This window comes from Acomys russatus, chromosome 6, assembly GCF_903995435.1.
Source record: "Acomys russatus chromosome 6, mAcoRus1.1, whole genome shotgun sequence".
Taxonomy (NCBI): Eukaryota; Metazoa; Chordata; class Mammalia; order Rodentia; family Muridae; genus Acomys; species Acomys russatus.
The window spans coordinates 50,249,019-50,267,141 of record NC_067142.1 but is presented as its reverse complement, the minus strand read 5'-3'; the positions used below and the strand labels follow the sequence as shown (position 1 = coordinate 50,267,141).

General features: G+C 47.6%; 1 protein-coding gene across 2 annotated transcripts in view; it reads right to left on the bottom strand.

Annotated features, from left to right (window-relative positions):
• Positions 1–1,186: 1,186 nt before the first annotated feature.
• Rgs8 (regulator of G protein signaling 8) overlaps positions 1,187–18,123 on the bottom strand; it is a 40,003-nt gene continuing 23,066 nt past the window's right edge. For both annotated transcript variants that reach the window (XM_051147593.1, XM_051147592.1), the window contains 2 exons: positions 3,614–3,780; positions 1,187–1,788 (listed from right to left, as the gene is read on the bottom strand). In XM_051147593.1, coding sequence (XP_051003550.1) covers positions 1,606–1,788; positions 3,614–3,780 — 350 coding nt within the window. In that variant the 3' untranslated portion in view covers positions 1,187–1,605. The remainder of the gene's footprint in view (positions 1,789–3,613; positions 3,781–18,123) is intronic.

The window sequence follows — 18,123 nt, the reverse complement described above, 5'->3', positions numbered from 1 at the left end:
AGTTGGCACTAACACGGTGGGACTCAATGGCCTTCTTGGCCTTATCTGGCTACAACCAAGGAAGAAACTGATTCTCCAAGACCAGACTACAAACCCCAGGAGACCTCAGAAGGGCTAGCACCCCACAAAAGGAGAGTGTCAGCCCAGCTTTCCAGGGCAGCCTGGCCACGGACTACTTCATTCACTCAAGCCAAAAGTTTGTGGCTCTTCAGTGAGCCCACGTTGACTGGTTGTGAGTGACCCCAGCTGTGCTGCCTCTTCCACATTCTCTGTGATTCAGTTCACCCAGAGGCGGACAGCTTCCAGGCTCCTCTTCCATTTTCTGGTCTCTGTGGTGAAGATTCGTCTCCCTGCCACTGCAGGGGATGCTTGGTCAGCTGTCTCCTGGGTCACTGCAGAGACTCCACATGGCTCATGCCTCCTCCGAGAAAGGGCATCCTGGTGCATTTCCAAGAGCAGCCCCAGGGTACCCCACAAGCATTGTAGGAAAGTCTCCACCGCCTGGTGTTCACAGTGATCTTCCCAGTTCACGTCCAGTCCCAAAGGCTAGAGACCAAGAAGGCGCGATTTCCCAACAGCCAAAAGTAGACCCTTCATGAGAAAGTACACCCAAGAAGCCAGCTGCAATGGGAGCTTCGGCCTATGTTCCCATAGCCTCATGGGAGGAGGAGGTGGGGAGACAGGGAAAGCGCCGGGCACTAGGAAAGCTGTCATGCTATGGGAATTTCCCTCTCTTTGCCACACTGCCTTTCATCCTAAAAGATCAGTGATATGTGGTGCCACGAGGAGGTAAGGGTACAGAATACGTTAGGTAACAGACAGGTGGTGTGGAGAGCCTCATTGCAGAAAATTCTAGTGATGGCAACATTCCCTGGTCACTCAGCTTCTAGAAAAGCTCTTGATAGAATTAAAGAAGGTTCATAGCCTCTACCTTTCAAAAGGGACACCTCTACTCAGAAGTCATGGGAGAAATCTCCCAAGACCCTTTCTTGGAATCGTGAGGGTAAAAAAGCTCAGTGAATTCCTTAAGCTGAGAAGGGACCCCAGACTCTCCTATTGGTCCTATGGAAATGGAAGACACAGCCAACTCCAGGAAATTTTTGTCAGAGGTCACCCCGCCAATGGCGCTAGGCATTGTGAGGTCCAGGTGCTCAGGTTGGGCCACTAGTTTGTGACAGCAAGTCTTCTAGCTACTCCTCCCTCTGGTAAAGAACAAGGTGAAGATCAGGAGCCCTACCAAAGAGGGTGTGGCGTGGAGGTGATGGCAACTGCGTTTGTGTTATGTACAAATTAGCTCGGCACAGTGAATCTGCCTTCTCAGGGGAGGTGACGGAAGGCATTATGAAGGGCCAGTTACCGGCCCACCCAGAGAAGGGTGACAGCAGCGCTGCTACCTCTACCAAAACACAAATCTGAGTAAATGGAAGAGTCCCAGCTCCTGCAGCTGGGGCATACTTTGGAACAGCCCTTCATTCCCCTGTCACCCGCAGCCTCCCACCTAAAACCCCAGCGCCTTTGAACACCTATGACATTTCACATTAGAATATGGTCTTGGCAGCAAGGGGGAGGGAAAGCCGGTGACTTCCAAGAGTCCCCATCCGTGGTCTAGCTGAGTCTCCTCTGGCTCTGGGACAGCAGATCTAAGTACATTTTGGACCTCAGGAACCTGGGGTAAGAGTCCTTCTCCATGAGGCTGTGGACTTTTCCCTGAGCTTGGTCAAAACAAGTCAGGGATGGTTCCTGCATGTTCTTCCTCGTGGCTTCTCGGGTCTGGAAATCGATATTGACCTGGTGATACAAACAGAGAGCAAGGTCACAGGCCCTCAGAGGCCAAGGCACCTACTGGACAGTAGGCCTAAGCAAAAACCACCCATCAGTGGCAGGGCCTCACACCTTTAGCTCACTGATGCTTCTCAGATTGCTTTCATGGGGTTCGTTCTTGGGATTCCAGCAGGAATGCTGTGGAGGCTGAAGTCCAGATAGACTTGGTTTCAAGTTGTAAATAAGGTGAGTAAAGAAAAGAGAGACCAGCTGGGTTTGAGTGGTACACACCTTCAATCCCAGCACTCAGGAGGCAGAGGCAGGAGGCCAGCCTGGTCTACACAGTGAGTTTCAGGAAGGCAGGGTTGTGTAACAAGACCATGTCTCAAAAAACAAAAGAAGAAGAAGAAGAAAAGAGAGGGGGAGAGGGAGGAGGGAGAAGGGGAGAGAGAAAGAGAGAGAAAGGGAGAGAGAGAGGAGATGAAAGCAGGAAAGAAAGGAAGGAAAGAAAGAAAGAGAGAGAAGGAAAAAGAAGAAGAAGAAGAGAGAGAGGAAAGACAGACTACAAAGCTTGTCTAAAATAGCTGGATTAGTAACAGAACCATGGCAAGAATCCTCAAATCAACAAATCCTAGTCAAGAATCCTGATAGCAGACTAAGCTGAGTCTCAAGCCAGTTGTTAAGGAAGGTCTCCTAAACTTTCTCTCTCATTCTTTCTTAACTTCCAAGGTCAACAGATGCCCAGTAACAACAGACCCTGGTACACATACATCTCCCTAAATGTCACTGTTAGAATCCAATAGCATTCTACCCAACTGGTAAAGACCTAACACTCCAACCAAAGCTGCTTAAATACAGAGAGCAAACTGATCAATTAAACCCTCCCAAGGGACATACTGTATTAAAACTCAGAACAGTTATGCATAAGTATAACACAGCCATGAAAGTGACTATAAATATTCATTGATGAGCAATGACAAACACTCGGTAGGTGCCTTAGATCCAACATAGTAGCCTAGAAAGTTGAGTAGCATTAACTCTTGTACTGGGGAAAATAAGGCTCGGAGTGGTCGAATAAATTGAGGATGGTCACACACAGTGGCAGAACTGAGAGTGCAAACAAAATCCTTTAAAAGAAAGCACTTTTTTTTTTTCTTTTGAGACAGGGTTTCTCTGTGTAGCCTTGGCCATCTTAGACTCACTTTGTAGACCAGGCTGGCCTCAAACTCACAGCAATTCACCTGTCTCTGCCCCCTGAATGCTGGGATTAAAGGCATGTGCCACCACACCCAGCTACTTATTCTGTTAATATACGCTGTCCTTAAAAGCTTATTATTGCATGCTCAATTTTTTGTTTCATGGTGTATGCATGTGTGCATGCGTGTGTGTGTGTGTGTGTGTGTGTCTGTGTGTGTGTGTCTGTGTGTGAGTGTGTAGGGCAGAGGGTTATTTGCAGGAGTCAGTTCTCTCACTGTATCACGTGGGTCCTGGAGACTAGGCTCGGGTCACCAGGCTTGGCAGCAGTTATCTTTACCCAGTGAGTCATCTCAGAGGCCTCTGTAGGAAAATAAATTTTCCTCTGCCTTCAGTAGGAAAATAGATACGGACTCCACTTGCAAAATCACTGGGGCACAAATGCATCCTGGGCAACACATGTCGGGCAGACAGCAAAACACTCCTAACGTGGCTCCTTCCGTGCAAACCCTGGGTTTCCTCTCCTTAAAAGCTACCCCATTCTCATCAGGATCCATCTCATCAGAGTTGGGAGGCCCACTGGGGTAGGAGGAAATCCCAGGGCTTGCTTGAACCTCACCCCCAAGACCTCAGGAGACAGCTGTCACAGCAAACACACCTCCCGTGGAGCCTGCACATCCACAAACTCCTCAAAGATCCTGTGTGCCTTGGCGACTAGCTTTGCAGTCGACCTGGTCTTCTTGAACTCCTCGCAGGCCAGCCAGAATTCCAGGTTCTCCTCGCTGAACTCTGTCTTTAGGAAGGCGCGGAAGGCTGCCACCCCGTCTATGGATGCAGAAAGAGGTGAGAGAAGAGACAAATAAGAGGAAGCTAAAGTCCAAAGCCTGCAGATGAGGGAGAAACAGCACCATGTGCCAGCGTCATTATCCGGGCTATTTGCTCCTCCCTAGCCCCCGTGACACACAGCTCCCCTCAGAGCAAGCCCTGCTTCACGCCCATGGACCAGCGTGAAGAATCAGGGAGGAACACTTAACCCCATAGTAACGACAGCAGTGGTCACTTCCGATGGAACCGTCAGGCTTTACTGCCCTTCACTAAGGTGGGGTCGGCTAGAGCCGGGTCTGCTGGTAAGCCTGCACTGCCCATCAGGCCAAGGCAATAGGCACTATACACTTTCTACCCTAAGCTGAGCCCACACCGGAGAGAAGATGCAGGCAGGTGTTAGACAAACTGGGCAGGAATAGCTCTTTGCCACTACCAGAAAAACACCCAAGAGAAGCCCAGTCTGTAATAGACTCTGCGGATGGATAGCTTTCTCTGTCTCTTTTAGAAAGCCCTTGAGAATGTCTATTTGGTGTTTTCGTCTCTTCATTTTTACTTTGAAATTTGCCTATCAAATTAGATGGGTTTTTTTAAGTTGTTAAAATTACATGTATTTAGCACGTCTTTCTCTCTGTCTCTCTCTGTCTCCGTCTCTCTCTATCTCTGTCTCTCTGTCTCTCTGTCCTCTGTCCCCCCCCCCTCGTTGTCTCTCTCTCGCTCTGTCTCTCTCTCTGTGTCTCTCTTTCTCTGTCTCTCTCTGTCTCTGTCTCTCTCTATCTCTGTCTTTCTGTTTCTCTGTCCTCTGTCCCCCCCTCTCTCTCACTGTCTCTCTCTCTCTGTCTCTCTCTCTCTGTCTCTCTGTCTCTCTCTCTCTCTGTCTGTGTGTGTGTGTGTGTGTGTGTGTGTGTGTGTGTGTGTGTGTAGGTCAAAGGACAGCATGCAGGAGGGTGGAGGTCAGAGGGTTTGTGGCCAGCATTGGTGGCAAATACCTTTACCAGCTGAGCCATCTTTCTGGCCCAGTATTAATACACCACACACACACACACACACACACACACACACATCCTGAAGATGGTCCTCACGCTATCAAGCTTTGGAAAAGGTGATTTTTCCTGCTAAACCATCTCGCTGACCCAGGTTCCAAGCTTTAATTGAGGTGGATTATAATTTTTCTGCCAATTTATCTAATGGCTAATCCAGCCCTTCCTCTTATTAATCAATGTCATATGTACTGCCAAGCAGTGCTTCCAGTCCATACAGATAAGGAGAGTCACCCAGGTCAGGGGGAAATAGCAGCTATTTATAGCCTGACTTTCCAGTAGTTGCTTTTATTTGAAAAGGTGTTTAATCAATTGTCTTAACTCTTGAAGCACTCCTCCTGGAATGATAAGGACAGCCTTCTAGATAGGGGCCTCAAAACAAAGAGCACCCTAAAATAAGGTGCCAACATCATTCAAAATGACTCAATGGCGCTTTTGTTTGTTTGTTTGTTTGTGTTTGTGTTTGTTTTTTGAGACAGGGTCTCTCTATGCGGCCTTGGCTGTCCTAGACTCTCTTTGTAGACCAGGCTGGCCTCGAACTCACAGCAATCCACCTGCCTCTGCGTCCCGAGTGCTGAGATTAAAGCCATGCACCACTACACCTGGCTTTCAATGGCCATTTTTATCTCTTTTGTAAATATTAAGTGAGGACAAAAATGTTACCATTTTTTGGTACTGAGTATTGAACCCAAATCTTCCAGTATGCTATGCAAGTGTTCTGCCATGGAAGCGTGTCCCCAGCTCCCCTCCTTCCTATTTGGTTGTTGGCCTGTAATTCAATCCATAGCCCAAGCAGGGCACAAAGCTGTGATTACTCCTGAGTGGGGTGTGGCTGAGATGACAGGCTTTCACAACTAATCATTAGCTCAATATTCTCTGTCTCTGTGACTCTGTCTCCCTTCTGTCTCTGTCTCAGTCTCTCTCTATCTTGGTGTGTGTGCGCCTGTGTGTGTGTGTGTGTGTGTGTGTGTGTGTGTGTGTGTGTTGCGTACACCTGACTGTGCAGTTGTACACACCTGTAAATGGGCATGCTCGGGCCAGAACAGGATGCTGGGTGTCTTCCTCTGTGCCAGTACACCTGTTCTGAGACAAGGTCTGTCACTGAAGCTGAGGCTTGTTTCACCAGAGTTGATCCCGAAGAACAGCAAGCTCTCATGAATCCCCACGCAGGCATGCCTAGTCATGCCCAGCCTGGAGCATGAGCGAGCGCCGGGGATACAAACTCAGGTCATCATCATTGCAAAGACCCCGGCACTCGAGGAGGCAGAGGCAGGCGGGTTGCTGTGAGTTCAAGGCCAGCCTGGTCTACAGAGTGAGTCCAGGACAGCCAAGGCTACACAGAGAAACCTTGCCTCAAAAACAAAAACAAAAAACAAAACCAAAAAAAAAAAAAAAAGAAAGAAAGCATTCTTACCTACTAAGCCATCTTCCAGGTCCTAATACTTTTTAATTCCATGTCACTGATGACCTGGGCATCTGATAACCACTGATATATGCCAGGAGAGGGGACTAGCCAGGACAACTCAGTGGTTGGTGGTGCCATGTGATTTTAAACATTTATTTTTTAATATTATTATTAATTATTATTGTATGTGTTTGTATGATGTGGGGGCAGTAACATGTAATGTGTCATGTGGCACAATGTGTCAGAGGACAACTGTGTGGAGTCAGTTCTCTGCATCTATTTTTATGTGGGTTCTGGTAATTAAAACTCTGTTCTTTAAGCAAGCACTCTTACCCACTGAGCCATCTTACTGGCCTTAAAATGATTCTTCTAAAACATTTTTATGGCTCCTAATTTTAAAAAATATCACTTTACATCTTTGTCTTCTTTTGTTCACTTGTATTTGTTTATTTATCTGGAGACTTACTATATTGTAGCCTAGGCATTCCTCAAACTTGCCATCCTCCTATGCCTCCCGAGTGGTAGGGTTACCACCACACCTTACCCAAAATAGATAGTTCAATATCCACACTAGAACAATAGTCATAAAAGCTACAACCTTTTATGGCAAGAGCCAAGGACTTGAAAAAGAAAAGCATTTATTAAAAATAATTTATTATTTATTTTACTTTTATTTATGTACATTTATGTTCTGCCTGCGTGTATCTGGATGATGGTGTCAGATCCCCTAGAACTGGAATTACAGGCAGTGGTGAGCTGCCATGTGGTTCTGGGAATTGAACCCAGGTCCTTTGGAAGGACAGCCAGAGCTCTTAACAGCTGAGCCATCTCTCCAGCCCAAGAAAAGCATTTTCATCGGGCTCCCAAAGCTTTACATCACAGATATTTCAGCTTGGGGAGGGAGGCTGCTGCTTTAAAGTTCTTAGGAAAAGTAGGGTGCGTGTGTGATTTACCATCCCATCCTGGAGGTTCCTGCAAGGAAGGGACACCATTGTTCACGCATTGACTGACTAGCTTCTGTCACAGCACCACAGGCAAGGCCAGCACATATCCAGTGTGGAGAACACAGAATATCATGTAAGGCTCCTACCCACTGGGCAGGATGGAAATCAAAATCTTTCTGCGCCAGGAGAGGAAGAAGAGAGTGATATGAATTGGGTTCAGGAGAGAGAAGGATGTTCTAGGTACCTCCCACCTCTACATCGGTCAAACGCCTAGGAGGAAACACTAGAAATACAGCAAGTAAGGAATCCAAGCGACGGAACAGTAAGCCACAGTGTTCAGGCCTGAGAATCACTTACTCGGTTTGATTTCAGACTAGTGGTCTACACAGCTCTGTTCAAAATCTTGCTTATGAAACAGGCTATATGCAAGCGTGGGATGAGATACGCCAGAGAAGAAATGATAAAATTACTGCCCATTAGCACCCTATGGGTGCTGTCTTTGGGAGCCTCCCACATTTATGTCCTCAAAGTTCCCCATGGAGGACACACAGCTATTTCCACATGCTCTGGAGTAAACTCAGATTGCTTACGAGCATGCACGCCAAGAGACAGCCATCATTTGTAGACAGTCTTCTGTGGGGGAAGCTACAAGCAGAGGTTAGCTGGGAAGACAGAATCAATGGTCTTGAGACCCCAGAAGGGGCTGAGTCAACAAGGGAGGACCCTTAGCAGTGACCTACAATGGACCCTGGGCGACCCAAGGACCACAGAGTCTCCCCCATGTGCCTCCATCTTTTTCTCAGCAGGTGTTATTTCTCATAATAGAGGTATTTTAACTGATGTCTAAAAACATAGAAATTATACATAATAAGAAGATAATACATGTTCTAATCATTGTATAATATTTAAATCAAACATTTAAATACCCTTTCTTGGTGTTTAAATTTTCAAAATACTTTTAATTTTAAAATATGTATAGCACATTTGTTTTGGTTTGATTCAGAGCCAGAGTCATACTTTTTAGCCTAGGCTCACCTAGAACCAACTATGTTCCCATATTAGCTTCAAACTCACAGCAATCCTTCTGCCTCAGCTTTCCAAGTGCTGGCATTATAGCTGTGAGCCATCATGTGTTGGCTTGTACAATGCATTGTTACACAACATACAGTCGCCCTGCTGTGCACCTGCACCCCGGAACTTCTTGCCCCTTTCTAACGATACCTTTTAAACAACCCTTCCAGATCCCTCTCTCCCTCTTTCCCTCTCTTCTCCACAGCTCCTAGTTGCCACTCTTAACCTCAGCAAGGTCTACTCTTAGATGCTCCAGATGGACAAGGTCACATGGTCGTTGCCTCGTCTCCACACACTCTCCACAGCAGTCAGGGTGAGGGTTGGAAAAGGAAGCATGGAAGGATGGCCCTCCAACCGGTCAGTTATCTAGAGCGGTGGCTCCCAACCTTCCCACTGCTGTGACCCTTTAGTACAGCTCCTCATGTTACGGTGACCTCCAACCATAGAAATTATTTTTCATTGCTGCTTCACAACTGTAACTTTGCTACCATTATGAATTGCGATGTAAATATCTGCGTTTTCTGATGGTCTTAGGCAAACCCCGTGAAAGGGTCGTTCCATCTCCAAGGAGTCAGGACCCACTGGTTGAGAATCACCGATCTGGAAGAAGATCTGGGAAGTGACTCAGAGGAGCTCATGGCTGCTTTCAAGCCAGAGGGAACTAAATTCCATGAACGGGACACTTCAAGTTCACTGTTTTGTTTTCCTCTAAACAGAGACACATGCTTGAGACCACATTAAATGCGGTCACAGGTAAAGAATATTACATTTCTGTTCTCTATAACCAGCTCTGTTAAAGGAAGGTCTACACGGCCCCAGCCCTCTAGGCCACCGACCTTACATCTCTCTTCACCTTGGGCCCAGCTTTGGTGGGTCTTGGTGGAGATTAAAAGAGCTTACACCTGCAGCGTGCTCCCTGATGGCGCTTTCCTCCTCCTCCTCCCCCTCCACCCCTCCTCTTACAAAGAAGGATGTGGAAGCTGAGAAACAACTCGCCTGACCTCTTAGACGACAACACAGTACACGAGAGCGTTAAGGATTGTTATTGGTTCGTGCGCTCACCCTGTTGGGTGGTGACCCAGCCATCCCACCAGGTGCAGAAAGCAGGTACAATGAGGCATTGTGCGACGCATGGGCTGGGCACCAACACTTACCTCTTTTTGCTTCCTGGGTGAGGCTGCGATATATGATCCCACACCTCACACTTCTGACACCGTGACTTCCCTGCGTTGCTAGGCTAGGCCCTCAAACCACAAGCCAAAATAGACCCTTCCTTGTGTTGTCTTTGACAGATTCTTTGTCACCACAATAAGAAAATTAACTGATATGCCAGCAAAAAGGAGACTGAGAAAAAAAAATTACAATGATTATGATGTGGTGGGTTGTTTTATAACAGGGAAGGACAAGGCTCTATGAAGGGACCCTACATTGGCACCTGAACCAAGTCTAAAAAGGGATCAAAAATCTGCAGGATGCTCCTTAACTCCTGGGGGAAGTAAAGGCGAGAGGAGCAACATGAAAAAGGGGGGACTCTTAGAGAAGATGATTTTAGTAAGAGAAAGCCGCATATGTAGAGGTGAGAGCTTTAAAACACTCCTTTGAGTAACGAGAGATGCTTTAGGAAAATGGGTAAGAAAATGGATCAAACTCGCTGGGCCTCCCTTTCAGGCAGGCATACACAGAGAGGCCTGTACATGAAGAGATGAAGGGTTGCACAGACCTGCAAATGGCCAAGACAGAGAGAACTGTGCCTGAAGGAGGAGGTGGCCGCTGTGTGCGATGCCTCCTAGAGATCAAGCTGGACAGAAGCGAGAAAGGCCTCCGGATGCAGCAGCTGTTGGCTTTGAACAGTGTTGGAGGTGTGATGAGGCCCTGCCTGGGCCGTGGTGGCAACAGTGATGGAGGAAGAGGAAAGCATTCATTCGCATGTCTCTCCAAAGAGACTTGGCAAAAAAGGAAAGGGAGCGTGGACAGCACAGCTAAAAGGAACCGTGAGATCAGAGAAGTGTCTCTGTTTGCTTTCAAGGTGGTTTTGAGCACATGTAAATGTTCATCTGGTCAGAAAGGACTTGTTGAGTAAGAGGACTTAAAGAAAGGCTTGAAAAGAAGGCGGAAAAGTAGCCCGAGTGCAGATTATGATGGTGAGAAAGTGGGGGGACTATGTGAGAGTGCAAGGGAGCCTCTGGTTTAGGGTGGAAATCAGAAGGAGTTCCTGTCTGATAGGAGGTGATAGGGCTATGAAAGGCAGGGCTTTTGTTTTTATTCATTCGGGAGTTAGGACAAGGAATTTTATTTGCTGAATCTTGGGCTTTTTGTTCAAGATTTTACAAAACCCCAGCTGCATTTATTTTCACAGCAATGCTGATCAGTAATAGATAGCATCCCATGTTTTCCACAGGAAGATGCAAACAGGGCTGGTGGTTTGGTTCACTAGGGCAGAGTGCTGGTCTTGCATGCATGAATCCTGGGCTCCCATCTGCAGCAACACATAATGCTGAACGAATGTGATGGTGCAAGTCTGTAATTCCATAATCCCAGCACGGGAGAGATGGAGGCGGGACAATCAGAAGGTCAAGGTCACTCAGCTACACAGTGAATTTGAGACCAGCCTAAGCTAAATGAGGTGAGAGGGAGAGGGTAGGAAAAGAAAGAGGGCTGGGGAGAAGGGGGAGGGGCTGGGGAGAAGGGGGAGGGGCTGGGGAGAAGGGGAGGGGCAAAGCAAAGAAAGAAACTAAAGCTTTGAGAAGTCGGATACAGGGCCCAGCGGCTCAGCTGGTATGAAAGAAGACGCCTTACCAGGTCCGCCTGATTCCAGAGCAGGACCTTTACAGCAGTGTCTGCGGGAAGGAAAAGGGCAGGTGAAGGGAGCACTCAAAGAGCAAAGCTAGCATTTGGGAAGGCAAATTTCAGAGAGAGGGGACATGAGATGAAATGGGGGAGCTTGCCTTCCCTAAGGATGAGAGTAAATAAACAAAAACAGTGGTGAGTGGTGGGACATAGTTGGGAGGCATCAAATTGGACAGCCTTGATCTTTGTTAACCTGGGTGAGGTTGCTGGGAACAAGGCTACACTGGAGTACTAGGTTTTGAGCTACAGCACAAACGGGTGATATAAAATCGCCACCTCGCTTTCCAGCCAGTCTAACATAACAGGCATGAGGGGATATTATAAAATAATGGGTTGTGTCATTATAAGTGTCGAATGTGCTAGCGGGGAGACACCTAGAGAGTGGGAAGGAATCAGAGCAGCCAGCTGGCTTGGAGGAAATGGACGTGAGTACAGCAGGAAGCAGGAAACAGGAAAGCTTAGACTCTGACTCCTGGAGAGTTTCCCCGTGCACAAAGAAGGGAATGAGAACTTTTCATTTGGGGGTGCATCCATCCTTCAAAGAAGGGACCATTCAGTCCACGCTGCTGCATAGGCCTTGACCCTGGACAGCAGCGATTTGGGAACTGGAAGCCAGAACGAAGAAACACAGAAGAAGGAGTTTTAAAAGGATCCTGAAGTCAGAATACATCTTAAAACACTCTCCGCAAGCCTTTACTGAGCACTTTGGCCACACCAAGCGCTTTCTGAATCTCATGGTAGAGCCATAGCACAGATCCCCGATGCTTTTACCATTTGAGAGGAAAGAGAAACAAACCTCACAGAAGGTAAATAGCTCGCAAAGCAGTAGTGGCAAGAATGCTACGTGAAGAAGGAGACATTGTGTGGGGGGGGGGGGGGGGAGAGAGATGGCAAAGCTGTTTAGAGCACTTGCTGCTCTTACAGAAGACTTGGGTTTGATTCCCACCACCTACATGGTGGCTCACAACCAGCTGTCACTCCAGTTCCAGGAAAATAAACTCCTTGCTTTTCTGACCTTTTGGAGGACAGGCACCCACGTGGCAAGCATACATATGTGAAGGCAAAACACACATACACATAAAAATAAAATAAACAAATCTAAAATAAAGAAGAAGTTAACATTAGTATACGCGTTGCTGGGCTCCCCTCCAGACCTGTAGGACCTGGGTTCTAAGAGCTGCTGAAGTGGAGAGACGGGAAGAGGCCTCGTGCAAGGCGAGACAGAGAGCTATGGGGAACAGCATGGGTGGTCCATTTGTATGAGTGACAGCAGCCAGCGGGGTGGAAGGAAAAAAAAAAATGAAGAAAGCCGCTTACATAGAGAAGTATCTAATTCAAAGAACACATAGAAGCAAAGCTGGATGTGGGCCTCAGAGTTTGATGAATTACACTGCCTGGAACTGGAGTGACTGCACATGTTGGGGACTCGAAGGAATGCATGTGGTAAACTCACAGGCAGCTCGGCGGCACCCATGGCTTCACAGGCACCCCGCCAAAAATTACCCAACCTACCACCAAGTGTAAGCAGAACAGGCCTCGCTTGAGAACACCAATTCTGAGCACAGCGGAGCCCACACTTATGTATGACCTTGCCCAACACATCCAGTTTTACTGGCCTCATCCCACTCCCTGTGGAAGCAGGGGAGTAGATCTGAAGACCCTTCCCAGGTAGTCTCTGCTCTGTTGTATACCCATGCCATATTAGTCCTGCCCTCACTAGATGTGTGCCCTCATCACACGTGGCCCTTAGCTGACCTTTGCTCCTGACCCCATCACTCCCCTTCATCTCCATCCCTCAACACCATCGCCACCACACAGGCCATGGCCATCTTAACTTCATGAACTCAATGCATCACTACATCAATGTAATTAAGAGGAGGTTATGGAACTAGAGAGATGGCACCATCACAATCATGGGCACCTGAGCTCAGGTCCTCAGAATCTATGTAAACCAGATGAAAAAGATGGCCAGCCGGCCCAGCCTACTAGATAAGTTAGTTCTGTTAGGTCTGTTTCAAAAAACAAAGTGAGTGGCTCCTGATAAAAGATGCCTGACCTCCAGTTGCATGTGCACACACGTGTATGTGTATCTATGCACACGTATGTAAAACAGAGAGAGAGAGAGAGAGATGGGCTCTGGCTTTGAATCCCATGTGATCTTGTAAAAGTGCCCTAACAGCTTGAAGCCCAAGCCGGAAATGAAGACCATGCCAGGACTCACGGTGTTGGACTGTTAACAGATCAAATGAAACAATCCATGCCGAAATGCCAATTGTCACTATGAGCTATCAATAGTGCTAGCCCTTAAAGAGGCTTAGTTTACAAAAGGAATGTGAGCTCTAAGAGTAGGGTTGCCTGTGGTCACTGAGCCAGTAGAAAGAACAAAGTAGATTGGCCTACACATCAGGGTGACGACAGAGCGTGCTCTCCTCTCCAACGATCACTTTCTCCAAAATAGGAATAAATGGTAACCCCAGTCAGGCAAACACACTGAGCATATGTGTGCCACAGCCCTGCAAAGATGCCATTTGGCTCACAGACTTGGGCCTTGTCCAGCTGGAGGACACCTCCCATCGCCTTTTCTATGGTGAGAACTGAGGCTATTAGGTGCCACTAAGAACCTGGAATCTACCTACATTCTTTCCATCCTGCAAAACTGACAGTTAGCCTATCACTATTGAGAGAGCGCTAACAAGTCCTTCCTTCTCAACATGCCATTGTACCTTCCCAGGCATCTTTCCCAGCCTTTAGCCAGGGACCACAAGTGTCCTTAGAAACATACTGTGCTCTTCCAGGCCTCAAGTCAACTGGTTGCCTATAGTTCAGCATGGCATCAGAGGGAGCAAGGAATAAACCCAGGTATTTCTGGCACATTGGGGCTGTCAGACATTTCAAGGGAGAGTTTGAGAGGCCAGGGGAAGAGAAAGAACGTCCCTGTTGCCATGGACTCTCCTGGTGCCTGGACCTGAGAAGCAACAAGAACAGATTGCAGCAAGGATGCTCTAACAGCCACCACAAACGCCTGTGTAGATGCACCTGTCCTCAGCCCTGCTCAGCTCAGCTGCTTTCTCTACCCACTCACTCTCAGCCACTGCTTCCCCCACCCTTTTTATACTCTCAGAGCAGGTGCCATTGCAGGCAGGCCATGGAGGGTCACTGAACAAAGAATAATAAAAGTAAGTTGTGGGGGGTGGGTGAGCTCTGCATGTGAGGGGAACAGAGTCCCCCCCGCCTCCTGTCAGTTGCAGATGGCAGAAGGGAACAACCTCAGTATAGACTCCTTGCTTCAGGCCTGGTCCCCATCTCTTGCTGATGTGACCCAGCAAGTGAATTACTGGGGACAGGAGCAGTGACATACTCTTCTCCCCATTCGCGTCTTTTCTCCCTTCCCATCCTCCTCGCGGCAAGCTCTCACCTGTTTGCCCACCGTGATCCTGCTTCTTGTCTTTTAGCATTTTTTCTCCTCTGTTCTGCCATCATTCACTTTCCCACTGGCAGGACCCCCATCCCTGCCCTCCATTTGTCCACAAACAGTGCTTGGTTGTTTCCAAGTGAAGAGTGTTGATTTATCACTAAACAGCTCGGCAGCATCTGCTCTTACCTCGAGGGGTGTGAGAAAGATTAAGCTTTGTCACAGGTGGAAGCAGTCTTGGTGGGCTTTACCCTTGGGGCACCCCATGAATACCTTGTGACAGACTGAGTAGAGCCATCCTGGGCCTGGAATTTAGGAAGCAGACTTGGGAACCCCACCTGGGCTTTTGTTTTTCTAACGGACCCTCAACGGAGAAGGAGACCGCCCTTCCCATGTGACTCAGGCAGGTGGAGAGGAGAGAACAACAGGTTCAGCCTGGGCTTGGGCACGTGTGGAGCAGCGAACAGGCCGGATCAGCACGCGGGCCAGAGAGACACCTAAGGACCCATCCCATGGAACAGATACCGGAAGGTTCACTCTTTTGTCCCTTTAACCTTTTTTCCTTCTTGTGTAAGCTAGTTAGGTTGTATAATAAAGTTTAATTGTTAAAGAACAGAGCCAATAGAGGGGTAGCCATGTTTGCATTAGCAGTGCTGCTGAGGCGAGGGGCCTTGTGTATTCTGCCCACAAGCTGGAGAAGACTGGCACCCCAATCCAGAACCCCACTCTAGAACCTTTCTCCTGAGCTCTCATACACTTTGGGAAACCTGCCTCTAAACCATGAAGCTACTTGAATCCTGGCTCTGAACACATTGGGTTCTCACAGCTGTACAATGCGGATACCAGCAGCTTCTCCTTCAAAGGGCTAAGGGGAATGCAAGGAGTTCAGACACACAAGTGACATGCAGAGCCTGCCTGATAAACGGGGATTGGTGACCTTCGTTCTCATGTTCTGGTGGAGTCATGATCCAGAACTCAACATGTAATACCATATCCTAGCCAATTAAAGGCAGTGGATGAGCAGTTCAGGGAAATAGGGGAGGACATGGGGAGGGGGGTGCTCTGCCTTCTAGTCTTTTTATTTGCATTTCACTTGGGTTTTCTTTGAATAACCCTCCCAGGAGTCAAGCCTCTGAAAACAGCACAAAGTTTTTGAGGTTGGCGTCTCGTCAGCAGCAGAAAGGGACAGGCATGTGTCCAGGATTCGTGGAACAGTGGGCAGGATATTGGCGTCCTTTCGAACAGCCACAGAACCTCCAAGAACACGCTGTGGCCGCACATGCCGCCGGCTGCCTGCTCGCTCCCTCTGGCTCTTTCATGCAGCGTGCTTACATAAGGGGAGAAACTGGGTCACCATGAATGAGCAGTACAGCTGGTGCAGCAGGGAGGGTGGCTTAGGTAACAGTTCAAGGTCCAGCAGTCCCGATTTAGCTGGCATCAAGGGTGGACTTGAGCCTCGCTCAGTTCCCAGGCTTAGGAAAACACAAAACGAACAAGGGGGGGGGGGGGGAAATGTTTTTAAGCACCGTGTTTACCAAAGTGCTCTCTCACTCTTGCATTCCTAATCAATGAGAGAAAATAAACCATTGAGCAGGACCCAAAGTCAAGCCGAGGATAGGAACCAGGAAAATGTGTTTATACAAGCCAAGGTGTGTACTCTACCACAGAAGCCAAACCCTGTTTAACAAAACAACTGATTTGGATGGTGTAGTGAGAATCTCATCAGGGTCAGAATCTTCCTATGTGTTACCTGTGAGACAAAGACTTTGAGGCAAATTACTATGGCTAATCAAGATTTATGTAGGGATTTTACTTAAGGAACAAGTTATTGCCAGTTATGATAATTGCTTGCAAGCAATTGTGTGCTAATTATATCTCATCATTGTGATTACTAACTTTCCTAAATGATCTATACTTTATTAGTGATATAAACTGTGTGTGTGTGTGTGTGTGTGTGTGTGTGTGTGTGTGTGTGTGTGTGTTAGGACAGTATATCAGGGTGACACATCATAGGGATCTAAGAAATTGACGTTCTAAGACTACACGGCTTCCTATCCCTAAGACACAGGAGCAGAAGGAAGGAGACACTGGGCATGCAGATACTGTCCTGTTGATTTTCCTGGAAAAAAAAAAAAAAAAGAAGTTCTAGAAAGCCAGGAGGTGGTGGTGCATGCCTTTAATCCCAGCACTCAGAACACAGACAGGCAGGCCTCTGTGAGTTCAAAACCAGCCTGGTTTACAGAGTGAGAGGAACAACCTGGGCTACACAGGGAAACCCTGTCTCAAAAAAACAAAACAAAAAAAAAAAAATAATAATTAAAAAGCACTATTAAAAAAAAAGCACTATAAAGACTCACAGCCACTAGTCCACAGCCTAAAAGATCTCCAAATTCAGTATGAAAGACTATTTCTCAGATGCATTGAATGGAAAACTACAGCTGAGACTCTCAAAAGAGGTACCATATCAGATTTTCCCTGCTAGGCTTTTAAAAACTACACTCCCAGCAGGGAGGTGGGTAGGAAGATGTGAGGGGATCCCAAAAGCTCAGGGGGAAGGGGGCTGAGTAAGAAGAAAAGCCAAGTTCCTAATCTGCTGCCTCAGGCTGCCTACAGGATCGGTAAGCTCACATTAGCTCAGGCGAGTGGAATGCACAAAACGCACACTGTCTCAGAGAGGTCAGTGTGTTATAGCAAAAATCATAAAGCGGCTAGCCATCCCTGACCTAGCCCACATCTGACACTTTGGGAACAGCGACTGTATTGAATTTTTGCACTGTACAAGCCACCATTTCCCTTTCAGAGATGAGGAAAACTGAGGTTAGTTGAGGTTAGGTCATTGGCATGAGGTCCCAGAGCTGATTGTTAGGGAGTTGCACAGCTACCTCTGTTCAGACCTTTTATGAGCATTTAAGAGCTGCCCACAGCCCTGGCACTCCTCCCAGCAAGGCACAAGAAAGCTTACCGCAATGCTGACATGATGACAAGAAGGCTGAGAAGTTTCTTTTCTACCTAACTCAGTCTTTCTTCTTTTGTTTTCTTATTCTCTGTGTATGTATGTGTGTGTCTGTCTCTCTGTCTCTGTCTGTCTGTCTGCCGCTCTCTCTTTCTCTCTCTCTCTCTCTCTCTCTCTCTCTCTCTCTCTCTCTCTCTCTCTCTCTCACCTCTGGAAACCTCTACACCACACATACAGGATCTGAGATGCCAATGCACCATTACAGGCAGGTGCTGTCTGAGGACTTGAAGCCCTCAATGCAAAATATTGTGTTTCCTCAGTAGCCTGGGCCACTCTGCCCTCAGGGCACTGTCCTTTCCTGTTTTGCACACTTGTGCTTGAAAGCAGAGGAAGGGAACATTCCTGAAAGACTTGAGGGAAAGCATACCCCAGTCTCTAGTCCCATGATTCTGATTCCATAGGCCTAAGATCCAACAGCGTGCTTAGAAGAGCCTGCAGGTGTTGCTGCAGCCACCTGGGTTCACATTTTAAATAAGAGTTTTCTAGAATCTTTGTGGCTTAATGACAGCATGGGGAGTGTTGTACAGTAACTGGAAGCCTGACTCTTTGCCCTAGAGCTAAAGATTGCCTAGATGAATAATTAAAGTGTTCCACAGCTGATCATTTAGTTTTTC